Source organism: Ictalurus punctatus, chromosome 10, assembly GCF_001660625.3.
Source record: "Ictalurus punctatus breed USDA103 chromosome 10, Coco_2.0, whole genome shotgun sequence".
In the NCBI taxonomy this organism is placed as follows: Eukaryota; Metazoa; Chordata; class Actinopteri; order Siluriformes; family Ictaluridae; genus Ictalurus; species Ictalurus punctatus.
Window position 1 is genome coordinate 13,001,919 of NC_030425.2, and position 18,139 is coordinate 13,020,057.

At 37.2% G+C, this 18,139-nt stretch overlaps 1 protein-coding gene across 2 annotated transcripts; it reads right to left on the reverse strand.

Moving 5' to 3' along the window:
• Window positions 1-377: 377 nt before the first annotated feature.
• Window positions 378-14,654, reverse strand: bsg (basigin). Of its 2 annotated transcripts, none has more exons than XM_017478289.2 (8): window positions 14,427-14,654; window positions 8,721-8,889; window positions 4,265-4,350; window positions 3,903-4,042; window positions 3,088-3,358; window positions 1,943-1,955; window positions 1,760-1,833; window positions 378-1,640 (listed from the first exon to the last, which is right to left on the reverse strand). In XM_017478289.2, exons 1-7 carry the CDS (start codon window positions 14,503-14,505, stop codon window positions 1,773-1,775), a joined length of 819 nt encoding a protein of 272 aa, XP_017333778.1. In that variant the 5' UTR covers window positions 14,506-14,654; the 3' UTR covers window positions 378-1,640; window positions 1,760-1,772. The 2 variants fall into 2 exon arrangements, with proteins under 2 accessions (XP_017333778.1, XP_017333780.1); XM_017478291.3 differs by having other exon boundaries at window positions 1,943-1,967; window positions 14,427-14,653.
• Window positions 14,655-18,139: the final 3,485 nt, after the last annotated feature.

An 18,139-nucleotide genomic window follows, 5' to 3' on the forward strand; every position in this document is an offset into this window, starting at 1 on the left:
GCACACCTTACTGAAGTTTTATTGTGCAATCATAATATAGTATTTTTCCTCTCAACCATTTTGTGTAACATGTAAGTGTATAAACAGGCAATCCATGTGTATGCACACCTATTAACTAAGGAATAAAACAAGACAGAGCGAGCTGCTACAAGAAAATAAATGAGAAACTGGGTGATGTCATGGGGTCCAAAATGAAGCAGACTTGGTTACATAGCAAAGACCAAATAACAGCACATCCTAAAGTATTTAATTTCTCTTATAGGGTGAATATTGAAGTGAGACTCCAAGGCCCAGCAAGTGCTAAAAGCATGTGAATAAATGTCAACAACTATTTTACAATTTCAGTATTTAATCAGATCAAACAGACCAGCCTGATATTAAAATCAAACCAAATAACTTTATTCAGAGGGTGAAAGTCAGTAAAGCTGACAGTTTACAATTTCCTATGTCTCAAAGGCAAAATAATTTACACCAGCTCAAAAAATTCTTCGTATTCAATATGCCTTTTCAAGAAATGGCAGAAATTCAGTCATACATTTGTGTGTAGAATGGCTTTTGAATTGCTTACAGGGAAGATGAATACTCAGGATAAATACTTGAACTAAATGGCACGGTTACTTCAATAGTTATCGATCTAAAATTAGCTTTAGTTTGGATTAGTACTGGATTCTGTATTAGATTCTAGATTATCATCTGAGTAGTAAATGGCACAAACTGTTCATGCTTGGTCCTCTTCAATGCACGGTTACTGTTGCTATTACAAAAAACACACACATTGCCCTTACTTAAAAAGCACCACTAAAACACAAAAAAAATTATTAGTCTAGAACAAGAATTAAGCAAAGTGGCATTCTGTAGTGAACTATGACAGTGCAATTCAGTGTGCTAATAGTTAATAATTCTATGACTATAAAATAAGCATATTCAACAAAATAGATCAACATTAAGGCTGACAGAAAAAAAAGATGAACTGCCAAAAAAGTGAACTAAATAGGTGAACCTTTCAAACCATAACTCTGGTAGTAATATAGACATCAAGAATAGCGGAAGACACTGAAGCTCTGCAAATCCCATGCTACCAAACGGAGAGATATTTATTTATATAAGCTTTAAGAATAGATGCAGAATTATAATAGCCTGGGTATCAAATTGTTATAAAACGTGGATGAAATTGGCAGAAGATTGTACTAAAATTGCCACCATAAAAAAAACCACTAAAAATAAAAATCCACAGGGAGCAATCAGAATATGAGCTGATTTCAGAGGCAGGATGTAGCTGATCACGCGTCTCACAGTTTGGTATCCAAGTGAAAGTTGCGTGGCACAGTAGAAGAAGCAGACACAAGAAAACCATCAACTGTTCATTCCCACATGAAAAGGGTTTCACTACAACACACTTTATAGCAAGAATACAAATCATGCATTTTCCCCCACCACAAAACCCGCAATTTTTAGAACACATTCGCTGGCAGCACAATACAGAGAGGAATACTGGGAAAGAATGAAAACAAAGCGATCAATATCTCAGGACATTTACACTTGAGCAGAAAACGATAACCAAGATCGCAGAGCACGATCTTGAGGAGCCACACAGCAACTTCATGCTTTTCTTGTATCTTGCTTAGTAGTCTTCAGGATACCTACAGGTGGAGTGAAAAGAAAACAAGTCTTTGTACGTGATGTGCTTTGAAATATTGTCGTTTGATCCCAAAAAGATCTTTAGGGAACAGCATGTGCTATTTTTCTTGAGTTGACTTACCTCATCTCCGCTCTCAGTTGGAGTTCCTTTGACGCAAATTCTTGTCTTTGTGGTCAGTTGCGGAGTTGCTCTTCCTGAAACACACAACATCAGCAGTGTGTTTCCTTAGTTTCCTCTTCAATTCACTCAAAAAGGCAAGTGCGCAAAAAACTTTGTAGAAGTGGAAAATAATGCAAGACTTACAGTGGGGCTGATCCTGAGTCATCATCTAGAGTCAACAGAAAAACACAGAGGGGAAAAATAAAGAAAAATTATACATATACACACATACATATATACATACATACATACACACACACACAACCTTGTTAGAGTCTGGCAAGTAAATTGGAAATATTTATCAGGTTTCACACCTACAAATGTCAAGTTTTCAGATGACTGGTCTGAAGTTTAATGCATGTCTTAAGTGGCTATGGCAAGAAATCTATTAAATTATTAGCCTGACCATCAATAATTTAAGGATAATTATACCCACAATGTGTGTGGCATAACTTAAACACTATTTCCATGCACAAGGCAGTTAATCATGCATCATAATGACTAAACAAATATGAAAAATTCGATCCAATGTAATTTTCCATGCAACCTTAAAACCCACAGCATTCCTGAATGAAAAAGTCACCCCCCCCAATCCTTATTTTATTTTCACAACTTTATATACTGTCTGAGTATTGAGAGACTGCAATTCACCAGCATAACCCATGCAATGAGATGCAGAAAGCATGCACAACGATGCTGCTAAACCTCTCCTGAGCCCTGAAAAATTACGTGTTATTTGACCAAATACCTGGAGAAAAATAAATCTGGCCTAGATCAGGTCAGCCCTTTTCAGCCCGTTCATTGGATGTAGTTGGAATCAAAAATAATTAGATGTAGTAATCGTTTGACCACAAGTTTACAGTTATGCTTTTTAAAACCCCCTTTACAAAGTAACCAATGAAAGAGCTGTTTTCTTTTCACCAACTCTAGCAGCAGCTACTCAAAGCAAGAAGCGCATCTGGAACTGCTCCATGTTCCTAGCCCGAGTAAAACCACTTCAGCCTGACATGCAGTTTTGAACACTTACCACAACGTAAAAGCAGCAGCGAACAGAGAAATAAACAACGTAAATAATAAAACACAGACCCAACTAAATCAAAGCAATACTTTTCCAAGAGATAACAAAAAATATATACAAGAATGCAAAAAACGTGATGAAACGAGGTCGGTCCTCCTTACAATGTACGTTTAAGAAGGGGAAAAAAAAATCTGATCACTGATGACACACATTCATTGTACATTCAGTGGGCTGCAAGCAAATTTATTTAAACCAGGAGACTAATGCATACCGTCGTTAATCTCGTCAGGCTTTCTCCGCTTCTCGTAGATGAAGATGATGGTGACGAGGATGATGACCTCAGCCACAATGCCCAGGAAGGGCCAGAGAGCAGCCAAGCGGCTACGCACACGTAGCTGGATTTTGTTGGAAGCACGGCCAATTTCGTTCTCCCCAGTGCACTCATAGGTACCAGCATCCGCGTTATTCAGGTCAGTGATGGTAAGCGTAGAATTTTCGGGCACGCTCATGATTGAATACTTCTCAGTGGCATTGCCGATGTCCTTGCACGCAACATTAAAGATTAGAAAAATGAGTTTACAATAAAAGGTGTAGTACAGTGAATGCGCAACCCAAATGCTCAAAACCATGAATTATATAAAGTCACAAAAATAATAATAGTTCTTGGCTGAAATGAAACCAAAATTCAGTACATCTGAACTTAAAGGAAAAAATTGTATATAATTTAAAAAAAAAAAAAAAAAAAAAAAAAAAAAAAAAAAGTCACTGAAGCATTACCAAAAGTACTACTGCTTTCAATAAACAGTGCTAGTGAGTTTTAAATGTTAATCGTCTCAGTAAAATGCATCAAAACTTTTGATTATCACTAGTATTGTGATACTTTATAGAGAAATGTAAACAAATAAATACATTTGAAAAATCTAATACTGAATTACACTGTCCAGTAAGGGTTCCTACCAACACTACAGCTTATGTCACGTAAAAGTTTTAGAAAACAGTGACTTCAAGAACTCGAAATGCAAAAGGCTACATTTCTCAGACTAGACAAAAAGCTCAATATGTACATACTATACACTAAAGTCATACCATCTCCTTGCCTGACTCAGTGAGCATTTTCCACGTCCAGTCAGTGAAGCAGGGGTAGCTATGGCACTCGCACACCAACAGCACCTTGTCATTCTCATTAGCACTCTCAGAGTGCTTGTGGACCGCAATATGAGGACGACCTGCGCGGGGGGTCCAAAACAAAACATTGCATTAGTTAAAAGTATTGGTTACAACCTCCAAATCTAAAATGATTTACAAAAAAATAAAAAGCTTTTAGCTGCAAGTTAGTAAGAAATTGTGAGACCATGAAAATTTTCATAAATGTCAATGCCAAATTTACACCATAATATCTGTGCTGCTCTGTGAAGCCTACTTGTCTAACAAGGTCAAAACATTCTCACCTTTTACACTGATGGATTTTTCAGCTGGGATCTCTGACTCAAAGACACAAGTATATATTCCAGAGTTGGTCTCAATCTTCGAAACGCTGCCCAAGGATAAGAGAAAAAAAAAAAAAGTCAAAAAAACAAAAACAAAAATGAGTTCAGTTCCAGGAGCTTGCTAAATATTTCATTTGGATGATTTTCCTGCTCAAATAGTCACCTAAACTCAATAATTACTCAAGGAGTTCCACTCTGGGGACTCAGATTAGAGCAGTGCACCTTTACCACAAGATATATCTTCAGACATTTGGAATAGGCCACAGCACAATATTCCCTCTGATTAAAGTGTTTTCAGACAGCAGAAGGTAACCAAGTAAAAACAGACGGTTTCCATTTGGCAAATTGCCATCACACCCCCAGAGTTACAACAATCACAGGGCTATTGTGCTCCAGTGAATGAATTACAGTCAGTGCTGGGGTACTTAAAACTTGGCAGCTTTGCATCTAGACTAGAGCTGGCAACCAGCACTATCCTTACCTCACTAGGAATCAACTGGCCTGTGTCAATCAAGATTATTCAACCCCCATTTAAGACTGCACAATTAATCCAATATCGATCGCGATTATGATTTTGACTGCCCACGATTAAAAGAACATGATCGACTGCGATATTGCCGTTTAAAGTTTGTCCTCCGCTCATAGAAAACTCCACTACAGATCAAATCAAGCGCTTCCTAAGTTTGCAGCCAATCACCATAGAGTGGCGCAGGGATGACGTCATTTTGTAATGCCAAAACCTGGAAACGGAATTAGCATTTTAGGGCTCGAGCTGCCAGTTTCACTGCAAGCGCCTGCGCAAGGGGAAATCATGACATTAGCACGATGCTAAATGGCACTACAGAGGTTGTGGAGGACATTAAACATCATGCTAAACAGGAAAAAACTTTGCAGATAAACTCAGGGCTCTACAGTGCGACCATTTCACTCACGTTTGCAACTGAAAAGTATTTTGTGCGACTGTGAATAAATATTTATTTGCATCGGTGCGAGTGACCTGTTCAGAGTTGTATAATACAATTGGAATAAAAACTACAAGAAGTCCAAAATGCATCTACACCACACGTTACTTTCACACTGCTTTTCATCACCTCAGTCAACTGAACAAGTGTGGAAATACTGCAAAGAAGCCATTATGATGACAAGCAACTCTGTACATCATCTGCTTCTCTCAAGTTCCCAATCTCACAAACTGCCATTTTTATTGACCCCACAAAACGACCTGAACTTTCACCTGCTTGTGTAGACACAGCGGCGTTGGGCGTAGAAAATTAAGAATGCTAAAAGGTGGGTTTAAGTCAAACTTCTTTATAAATGGCGAGGAATTATTTAATAATCAAGATTAACAACTGTTCAGAAGTAGTACACTGCTGCTCTCCTTCACGCTCTTCACTAAAAATACATAGCGTAGTCAATTCATTTAAACTTAAGGTTGCCAGATATCAGAAAAGTCAACTCCAGTACCCACGTTTTGATTTAGTCCCACAAAAAATATTAATCAGCAGACGTACTGGGAAACTGATCTAAAAGGAACAACTGATAAACAAACAGAAAACTAATAAAATATAAAGACAGAAAATGTGCTTAGTTATAAATAAAACATGTAATACAAAAAATAGATATAAAAACTTCATAAAATATAAATAAAATGAGAAATGAAATAATGTTTAATTACTATGTGTGGCATTTAATATCAATTTGACATTAAGATAAATTCACTATCTCCTTAGAAAGCTATTAGCCTTTTTCCTAATAAGGATCATGTTTGTGTTGATCTACTTTTAATTAGAACTACTGTTTAAGATATTTAAAAAATATTTTATGCTTGTTTATTTATCAATTAACCAATAGTATTTCTCATTGCTATTATTTTAATTCAATTAACAGTGGCCATGAGCAGAGAGCTTAGATTTAACTGTTTATGACAGACCTCCTGATTAAAGCTTAAACAAAAAGATTGGTATCTGGATCGGTTTCGGTCGTAAAAATCCTGATCGGAGCATCCCTAATGAAAACCATTAAACTAAAGCACTTCCCATCTGCTGGGTTAATGAACTCACCCAATCACATCCTATATGAGATTATTCAGGAGACACACACACACACACACACACACACACACACACACAGGTTCGATAACTGACTCCAGCCAAGAACCACGACAGTGGAGAATGTCTAATATTGTAGATTTAAATATATTTAAGAGGAGCAGACTTCAAAGAATGAACATTGATGTTTATTGTATTTGTTCACAAGGTGGAACAGGTTAACGGTGTTTTTTTGCATACAGTCTGTAAAATTAACTGAAAATATTAAATTTAGTTTATCAGAAGGCAAATTAGTCAGTCATGGCTCACACAGTGCTCCTAAATTCTGGCATCATTGACAAAGCTCAAATTCTCTCATGCCTATTTGTGCATTATATTGTGGCACATTAATTTTACCATCTCAAAAAAAAAAAAAAAAAAAACACCCCAACAACAAACAAACAAACCAAAAAAACATTAAAACACTCAACTTCAACTGTGCTCCTAAATTTTGTAATTATTATTAAAGAAATTGTCTTGCATCTCTCCTCCGGTAAACACTGTTATTGCCTTTTCTGCATAGGCCTGAATTGTTTATTTGGTTGCATATTATGTGATTTCATATTTTCATTTGGTTGATGGCATATATATTTTTACTTATACTATATTTTGGGTACTATTTTATTTATGTTTTACTTCTACGAGATGATGCACTTTAATCAGTCTAATTTAATGCAAAGATTTCTACATTAGCAGGAATGTAGCACAATATGGAAGTGAAAGCAGCAGTCTGTTTATTTCAAAGTGAAAGTGCAATAAAAGTGTCACTAAAATCAATGAATAATAATAAATAATCAAGATCTCAATATTGATCAAAATTATCAGGATTATCATTTTGGCCATAATCGTGCAGCCCTACCCCCATTGCAAATCAAATGTCAAAATTTACAGACTTCCAGTTGTTTGCAAATGAGCAAATAAATCAAAAGCAATTGAAATAATTAGACAACAAATGCATCAAGTGGTTTCCCCCTCAAAATCAACTGAAAATGCAACTTATGACTTCAATTTCAAAATTATTCAACCCCTTCATGGCAATCATCCTTAGTACTTAGCAAAGCACCCGTTTGCTGTTTTCACCTGCTGTAAATGAGATGCATAGCCAGACACCAGCTTCTTAACCCATTCCTCATGAGCAATGGTCTCCAGTTCAATAATATTCTTGGGTTTCTCTGCTGCAAAGGCCTTCATCAAATCCCACCAGATGGGGGTTCTATGGGGTTCAAGTCAGGTGACTGTGATGGCCCTGTAGAATCTTCCAGGACGACTTCTGCAACCGAGGCTTGGTGGAATTTGAGGTATGCCTGGGATCACTGTCCTGTTGGAAGGTCCAATGACAGCCAAGATTCAGCTTCCGCACAGACTGCATGACATTTTCTCCTAAGATTTCCTGATACTTCAATGAATCCATCTTGCCTTCCACACACTGCAGATTTCCAGTGCCAGAGGATGCAAAGCAGCCCCAGAGCATCACCACACCACCACCATGCTTGACTGTGACAGTGTTCTTTCTTCATTCTTCTTCCTCCAGACATATCTCTGATCCATCATGCCAAAAAATTGCAGTTTTGTTTAATCGCTCAACAGAACAGAATCCCAAAACTGGGGGATTATTTATATGATTTTGAGCCGACTTTTCTTGTGCTTTCGGGTCAGTATTGGTGTGCGTCTTGGAGCTCTGGCATGGAAACCTTCTGCATGTATTACCCTCCATACTGTGCTCACCTCAGTGCTTGTTGCCACCAAGCCTTGCTGCAGGTCTTTTGCAGTCACTCGAGGGTTTTTCACAACCTGCCTTCTCAGAAATCTGGTTGCAGCTGATGATGGCTTCCTTTTTCCACCCAGTCCAGGTATTTCATGTATTTTCTTCCCCTATCCAGTTCAAGCATTTCATGTGTTCCAGTTCAAGCACACCTGGTGCAACTATTGAAGCACTCACTTAGTTGCATCAGGTGTGCTTGAGACAACACCTGTTATGCATATTTGTGCTGTTGTGAGATTCTACTCGGGGGTTGAATAATTTTGAAACTGGAGAAATCATATTTCCAGTCGAATTTGGAGAAACCATTTGTTGTGTTGAACTATTTCAATTGCCTTTGTTTTATTTGTTCATTGAAAACAGCTGAAAGTCTGTACATTTTGACAATAAACCTGATCTGCAATGGGGTTAAATAGTTTTGATTGCAACTGTAGAACGACTTGGAACTTTATCATTCTTTGGCTAGTGCTCATCTAGAATCAGTTTTTGCATTTTAAGGCATAATATTCCATATATGTAACATGAGATGGCCAAAGCTTTGAGCAATGTGGTAAGTGTGATGAGAACGTACTTGTACTCCATGTACTGCGCTGTGCTTTGCCTCTTGGTGCTTTCGATAATCTTGCCATTTTTTTTCCAGTGGTGGCCTGTGATTTTAAATCCTGGGCTGGTGAGGTTGCAGCTGAGTGTGGCAGAGGTCTGGTTGCTCACCTCTATTGGAATAGGCATAATCACAGGCCCTGTAGAGGTACAAGCCCCCCGCCCCCCCAAAAAAATAAATAAATCATTCTCTGCATCAATGGAACATTTAAATGAATCTGCTGGTAGGGAAATGCATAGGCCAGACTAATCAGTGACTAACAAGCATGAAAGTGTGCATGGTCTAACCCAAATGACATGACTTCTTTAACATCGCACAAATCTCATTGAGGTTCAAATTATTTAGATCCAGAAATATTTACTACATATAGTAATATAACTACTAGTATACTCATTCCAGATTTTAAAATAAGAATAACAAATCAGAGTAACAAAGCTGTCAAATGTTCAGAGGTAAAAAAACTGCCCAGGGGTGGGGTGGGGTGAGTATCCTGAAAGTAGATTTGTAAAGGTCAAAAAGGGAAGATATATTAGGACTATGAGTTAGAAGGAAACAAAATACAGTGCTAACGAAAAAGGTGATGATGGAAGTGAGGGGCTTTAATCAACCAAGAAGTGGACTGGAATTCAGGTAATGCTTAAAGGATTGACAACATTGAATAAAGCAAAACAATGCAACAAAATAAAAGTAAGCAAATAACTTACAGGCATAATTTGATCTCGGAAGACAACTGGATAATAGAAGTTAGTACAGTTTAAAGGATAAAAAATTAGGGAGCCCTGAACACCGTCCACATAACACCACAGAGACAAAAAAAAAAAAAAAATAAAAAAAAAAATAAAAAAAAAAAAAAGGGGGACTCTCACTTCCTGTAACAACTGTAGTTTAAAAGAAAAAAAAAAATAAACTAAGCAAAGCATCGGTTTGCTAATACGGGTACAGTAATGTCGGTGGGCCGGTTTGTGGTGGAAGGGAAGACACAGGAGGAGCATTACAAGGGTAAGAACTGGAATCTAAGGGGTTCACATCCTCTAGTTGTCGGCTGCTCCTCTACACCTCACCACTCACTTTCAAACACAATAACATTGGCCTGTGAACGGATCCACTTGACTTTGGGCAGTGTCCTTAGGGCGTTGCGGTCGGGATCGTTGGAAGCGCGGCACTCGTAAACACCGGTGTCATTGAGTGTGAGATTGTAGAGAAGCAGGGTGCTGGCGCTGTGCTGGATGTAGGTGGTGTTGATGCACACACGATCATGCTGTGCTCCTTCAAAGAGCTGAGAGGCTCTCTCATTAGGCTCATCACCCTCTATAAACCACCACTGCACCTCTGGAATGGGGTTCCCCATCACCTCACAGTGCATTACAGCGCTATCACCTACCAGCTTTGTCTGAGACATGGGTGACTTTATGAAGCCCGCTGTCCATAAAGGACGATAAGTGATGAGGATTGATTTCGGATTCAGTGCAGGCAGTTCATTGGAATGATGAATAATAAGTGATGGTAATGTTGATGGTTCAAAAAAAAAAAAAAAAAGAAAAAAAGAGAAAAAAAGAAAAAAAAAAAAAGAAAAGGTAACAAAGAACAAAAAGAGCAGATTGTTAGAACAAAGAAGGTAATATAAAGTACAACTTAATGCTTGCTTGGTTTTGGGCATTACTATGCATGAACAAATGCTGGCTTGTGTGAATGTAAATACTGCATGATACCCAAATCCATGACTAAAAACAGCAGCTCTTGAAAAGCAATGAAAAGTAAAAAAAAAAAAAAGAAGAGAAAAGAAAAATCATTTTGCTGTGGAGGCATGGAGAACAAGTCAAATGGAAAAGCTACAAGGAAAATAAAAAATAATGTAATATGACTTAAGGCATGCTTAACTTCTAAAGAATATAAAAAAAAACTCCCGCACTGGCACTATTGTTTCAGTTTTATCGAAGATCAAGCACTCTTCCTATGATTCTTGGAGGCTACTTTTTGTTTCAGAAAACAAAGCCTGCACACAAACAGGCTTGAATTAAACTCCTATGAATCCATTTCAATGGAGCGTCTCAGAACAATATACAGAGTGGATAACCTGGGAGTGCATGCGTGTCTAATTAATAAACAAACTTCAATATCAACACTGAGAACACAGATCCTAACAAAATGTGTTTTTTCATTAAAAGTCAAAAGTATGCTCTGAATATGCTCTGAAATATAATCTGAATTATATTTCACAGAAGAACAAATAAAAAAGCTGAGCTGTATGACCACAGAATACTGTATCACTATTTTATTCGACCGACTCCAGCTGGTAAACTCAGAAGAAGCCGCTGCATGTGATTCAATATCATTTGGCCTTTAAACTGGAACAGACTGCATCTGTTTATCCATTACTAAAGGTTATCTTTTGAGCATTAATAGCATAATGTCAGATCTGACTAAACAAACTTACTAACCTCATGTCATGCTGCAAATGTTCCATTTGTCTTATCACAAGCTAAAGTAAAGTATTTTAGCCATCCGAGTGATTGCTCTTCATCGACCATGAGCACAAAAACATTCCTGTGCTCATCTGTAGATGTTCTGACTGGAAATCAATTTAATATGATTTAAGATCATACCAGTCGCTGTTTAAGGATTTCTGTCAACTAAATGACACATGCAATGTTCCTTCCAAAAGGTACAATCCGTCAAATTCAACTTGACATCACAAATGCTGGCCAGGATATGGCCTACCTTATCTTGAATAGAGGGCTGAATACATTACAGTATTCTGAAACATCTATAATATTGTATACATTTACCATCAGGATATATCAGCACATGCTTCTTACAAACACACAAACCATGTTAATATGACACCACCAAATGAGCAACAGGGATGAACATACAAATCTAGCCGATTTCAGTGACATTTATGGGAATTCAGTGAGTTCAAAGTCTTCTATGTGGTGGGTAACTTATTTACTCAGTCATAAAGACAGCACAACTCTCCTTTCCACACTGACAAAGGCAAATTACAAATAACTGTAAACGAGTGTAAAGGTTAGCCTGAATTTTATAGGATTCCAGGAACTTTAAATGAGCAACCCACCATAACAGGAATTATTAAAAGAATGTACACGATGCGCGTGTTTTAGGATGGTGGGGGGGCAATTATATGTGAGAGAGAGAAAAGAGAATGCATTGACTATGAATACATGAATGCTTTTGACTAGGAGCTTGTTTGTCTTCTTAGACTTCAAGACCTATTGTAGGCAGATTTTTCAGATGACTGATAACACTGTACAGAAAACCAAACGCATTTTACCATACGACTTGGTGATCAAATGCTCATTGCAACAAGCTAAAAATTACTTTGTATAATAATAATAATAATAACAACAACAACAACCACCTGTTCAACAGCTAATGAAAGTCACAATGAGAAGCCCATACATATGTATGTGTGTATATATATATGTATGTGTATATATATAATATATATATATATATATATATATATATATATACACACACATACACACACCCCCCGAGTCCACTGATTGCTCTTTCATGGAGTTTGTATGAAGACACCCAGCTAGTTTACTACCTGGAGGCATACGTGTGTTTCACTAATTTAGCATGTTAAACACAGTTATATTGTGGGAGTGAGTTTAAAAAATAAATAAATAAATAAATAAATAAACCAAAGAGATTCAATAACAAAATACAAATGGAGCGTAGAATGAGTTTCTCTCACACAAAACAGTACTGAAAAAATATAATCAACCCTACAGAGAGAGAATCATATTTAAGGGAGTGGAAATAATGTAACAAGATCATGCAGTAATACTGTACTCCACAATGGAAAAAAAAAAAGTGGTATTTTGGCATCTAGAGGACAAACTTATCTAAATACATCATAATTACAGCAGCTTTGACTGAACCACAACTAAATGATTCAGTTCATTGCTTAAACAGCACGATTATGTAGTATAGGACATTCCTGATCTTGTTGCATGACAACGTTGTGTAACTGACCCACAGTGAGAAACTGCCCCATGAACAAAATGGCAGTCAGTAGTCAGCCATCATGCTGAAACAATATCAGAGCCATTCACCTGTGGATAAATACCTGCATGCTCCCGTTAACCCAATTTTCCATCTACGCCAAGCCGAAGACAGAAGACCCGAGGGAAATTTTCATTTTAATTCTGATGTGGCGCTCCTACAGCACAACTATTCTCAGCTAATGGTGCTGTTGCCTTCCAACAACCTCAATCTGTTACTCTACTAGCACAAAGGTGGTCCTATAATGACAGACGGAAAAACAAACTTCATGGCAAAAATAAAACTGGTTGCCATTTAATGGCAGTGTGTAGAGAGGGCCTGGGTTTAAGTATAGGTTCACCTCAGCTTTGCACCCCTGCCGTACCCTGGCTCTGTTTCTAACCATGAGGCAGATTAAGTAGGGATTAACAGGTGCTGACATTCATTTAGCTGTGGTAAAACATGTCATGCACACAGGGAATTCATTTTATTTATATAATTTATATAATATATATATATATATATATAGTTTATCTTTCATAGCCAAGTTACTGGCACAGTGTCCAGCATTCAAGCCTGATGTTTCTGCTCCTCTTGTGTTTGGCAGCATGTTGGTGTGGATTTCTGCTCCATGGCCATTCACAGTGCTGGAAAATTATTATAAGCTTACACTAAATCCTTTAACGACTGAGGCCTTCCTGAAAGGTATATTGTCCATCAAATTGGTTAGATTACTGCACTGTTAAACCAGTTTGGATTTTTTTTTAAACACACTGCACGCTAATGAGCACAGTTTGGTTAAAGACAACAGTTTGAAAGAAACAGGTTTTTACATTTAACCTGATATGAGAAACAGGGAATTTCCTCATATCCAAATATATGGGTTGATGGGAAAACTGGTCTAAACCAACAACACATAACGCAATATTTGTAAGGGCTGTAATGCAACCTAATCATTTAGGCTCAATATTTAGCGGGATGTGAATTTAAAACGTAACTCATGATAACTTGAGCCCTAACTGACCTCAACCCCAGCTGAGCATGAAGTCTGTCCGTAACCTGAATTTAAAGGCCGTGAGCTTAATTAGTTTAGCGACCCAGAGTTTGTGGATTCATTTAATTCGTATCGTATGTGGCGTGTTGTTTTTAGTAGCCGAAGCTATACAGGTTAACAGTTGGTGTTTATCGAAACATTTTAACTAGCAAAACTAACAGATAAGAGCTCGACTTGGTTACCTTAGTAACGGCGTCGACGATTAATAGGCATTAATATAAATGTTGGAACGACGCAAATAATTAAGAGGATATATCATACATACATACATACATACATACATACATACATACATACTAATATTATAGAAACAATAAAAGGTGCTGCTAACCAACCTGCTAGCTGGCAAGCTAACTAAGCCTAACTAGCTCACGCGAACGACTTTGCTGCCAAGGAAACCCTTTCACTCACGTCGAAAAACCTTTAAAGCGCCATAAAACTGTAATACATTACATGAAACTAATCTACAATAAAATCTCTCGATATCATGTCCATTTAAAACAAACGTAAAAAGATAAAATCTCGTTTTCGGGAGAAAACAAACAGACTATTGTACAGAATTCAGTAATGGCTGATCAGCGATAGACGCTGAAAAACACCAGTCTTACCTGTCTGCGCGAAGGCCTGCTGAAAACTAAATAAAATAGCACCAAACACACACAGCAGCCGCATGATGGCTCCTCGCATTTGTTAACTATTTACCTCGAGTGAAACACTGTACTATAAATGTAAAAACCTGCTGTAAATGTACAATACAAGAGAAACAAATAAACCCTTGCTATTTTCTGACTAGCCGCTCGCTGTTCGTCCTCTATTTGATCCTGACGCGCACTAGAACGCGCACGTACACACAGTTAAAACGTGTTTGCGTCATCAGGTCCCGTCACTTGCGACGTGCGCGAGACTGAATCACAAACCGTCTGATGTAAATAGTGCACTACTATAGGGGATAGGTGTATAAACTAAAGCTGCATAATCTAAAGGGTGCACTTAAAAGGGTAGCTATTTGGGAGACAGAAAATAGTCTTCCAGTTTTAATCAATAATGTTTTTCGATCAAAATGTATTTTTGTTGTTTTTATAGTAGGTGAATCGCAAATATCGATAAAAAAAGTTATTTTCGGTTATTCACGTTCTTCTGTAATTGTCGGTTAGTATTAGATCTTTATGCATAAACACAAACCAGACTGCACTTTGATAGCTGTGACTATTGCACAAACTTTTTTTTTTTTTTTTTTTTTACAGAACATTAACAATGCTTGTCTTTTGGCGTTAGTACGCGATCATATCCGATGATCAGACTTAATTTTACTGCTTTATTCCTTTCTCAGGTCAAACATTTAAAAAAATTTAATTGCGGCTGTTCTTGAGAGTGAATCTGATGCGGATATTGCTTTTCCTTTGTCCATTATTGTTGGCAGATTGAATCGACTCATTTAAACACTGTGTAAAACCTCCATCCAGTCCATTATGAAGCAGCCAAAACTAACCCCCCAAGGAGTCCTGTTAAAACAAAAAGAAAAAAAAAAAGACACAATGCTGCCATCTAGTGCCAACTACTGACATAAGCACATACTAACAGCAAGGAGTGTTTCTAGGGTTTAACTCGGTATTATAGTATTATAAATTTCATGTTTTGGCATATTACGAATTTTAATTTGTGTCAAAATTTGAAAGACTACCTTTGGTTTTTGGGGCTTTGTTTTTGGGGGTTACTCTGTGTGGCCTAACCTAGACTGGGCCGTAACAGCACTAATGGACAATCTCAGATTTAAGAAAACAACAAACTGAAAAGCTTTCTGTATGAAAAATATTTACTTTAATATAGAATTCTTTTTTTAATAGCCAAAGAACAGAGAATACTGAAGTAATTAAATGCATATATTAATATGAAGAAGAAAAAAAACAGCACAAATTATGCCTGCTTCATGTTGAATCCTTTAATATAGGAAGGTGCATGTAACACACAAACACACACACACACGCACGCACACGCACGCACACACACGCACATACACGCACACACAAGCTTGAAGAGATCAGTTATGCATGTGCAGCATGTCACCTGTTGAGTTATATCCCCTGCTGACTGAAAACTTTATTTTGCAATCCTTTGGGCATTGCAGTAGTTTCAGAAGAATCAAGTATTGTAAGTATTGTGAATGATTATCCTTGAAGCTTTTCCCTTAAAAAGGACATCCATACTGTCTATGTAAGTGTTTGATATCATGGTTTTGTGCCAGGCTTTAGTCTGAAATATTGTGCAATAAATAATCAGTTGACTAAAGTAGTTAAGGCTCTGTGCTAATGATCTGAAGGTTGTGAGGTCAAATCCCAGACCTGCCTTTGAGCCACCATTAAACTCTTGACTAAGACCCATATTCTCTAAATGGCTCAGTTGTGTATTTAGCTTAGAATCCTCACATAAGTCACTTTGAATAAAAGTGTTTGCCAAATTAACAAATGTAATTGATAAAAAGTTCTCTTTGCAAAGGTTCTTAGCTTCCTAAAATCCTTCCTACAGATTTCTTACAGTCATTTCTGAGTGGGAAACAGGGTTATACACAGAAACTTTAGGGATTCTCCAATACAACAACAGAAGAAACCTTAAGGGTTCTAGAAAAAAAACCCACTAAAACTGTAGTCCACTCTTTCTGCACAGTCAGTGTTTAAAAGAATTGTGTTGAAATGTATTAGGTATAGTTTCTCTGTGAAACAGGATCAAACAGTTTTACATTTTTTCAACCTTCACTCCAGGGAATGAGTCAGTGCACACCCCCCCACCCCCCCCCCCCCCCCCCCCCCCCCCGGTTAAAATTTCATGAGGCAACCAGGAGACAGTTAAAACAAAACAAAACAAAACAAAAAACACTGCAACAGGAAAAACTACAGAAAACGTAAGGCTACTATGTTGTGTGAAAAAAAACACACTGGGCAGAGAGGCCATGTGTTCTAGATTTTGTTCCATTCATTTCAGAAACAGGAAGTAAATACTGAGTCTCACACTCACAGAGAGCAAGTGATAAAATTTCATGATTTCCAGGTGAACTCTCCTTTTAACCCTTTGACCGATCTTATTAGAAACTGATCCACTTACCAGAGTTTAGTAAGTTTAGGATGTTCAAACATTTACATGTATTAAATACAGCAGATCAATTTATCCAACATGATTCAGAAGTGATGCAGAATTGAATCCAACCTTATAGCTGAGCTGTTGAGTGATTAGGATTAGAGATGCATCGATGTATCGGCCGATACCGATAAAGGCAGTTTTTCAGTCTATCGGCCGATAGTTTAAACACATACGATGATCAGGGCCGATTATAATCTGTCAGTCAAAAGAGGGCGGGAAAACACATCGATTGTGTGCTGTGTGTAAAGATGATGTCTCTTGTGTGGAATGATGACAAAACTGCAGTTTGTAATCTCTGTAATCTATGCACTGCTCAAATTTTACACCAGAAGTGAGCAGCAGCGAAGCAGGAGTATCCAATTAATCTTAATATATAAACAGTTTATATTATATATTACCAGTTTGATGTACAAAGATGAAGTAGAAATGCTTTTGTTTGTGGTGAGTGAATGTGAGACTAACAGGATGTTTTTTTAGAATTCAGTCAATGTTAATATGAATTAATAGCATTCAATAAGTTAAGAAATCTTACTTTAATCTTCAGAATTTAGTTCATGTGTTAATGTTACATAGAATAATGTGTTTTCTGTTTATGAGACCAGTTACTGTGAAACAACTTGTTGAAATGGAGAGAATAAAGTTTTTATTTGCATTTCATTCAGAATTGTGGACTTAATTTTTATTAATTTAAAAGAAGGCATAAAAGGCAGAACTATCAGTATCAGATGATATCACTCTGAATAATCGGTTATTGTATCGCTGAGAAATTTAGTATCAGTGCATCTCTAAATAGGATCTTGCTCAAACACTCTACAACGGCACAAGAGCCATCCTGGGATTTGAGCAGGCCATGCTGTGGTCACTAACACATAACTCTAACTTCTGCCTATCTTCTATATGTGTCTACATTAATGATCTGTGTTTAAAGAAACAGACAAAGAAACTGCAGTTCTATCAGAAACAGAATTTTATTAAAGAGCTATTGTAAAATGCTGAAATATTGTAGCTAAGCACTTTAGGTTATTCAGATATCTTATGAATATTATTATGCATATCCTGGGATAGACTCCAGATCTTCCTCGACCCTGACCAGGGTAAAGTGGTTACTGAGGATGAATGCACAAATTATTGGCTGATGACCTCTTTGATTCACGATGAGCTGTGTTTTTGTGAAAGCTACTGTTGCACT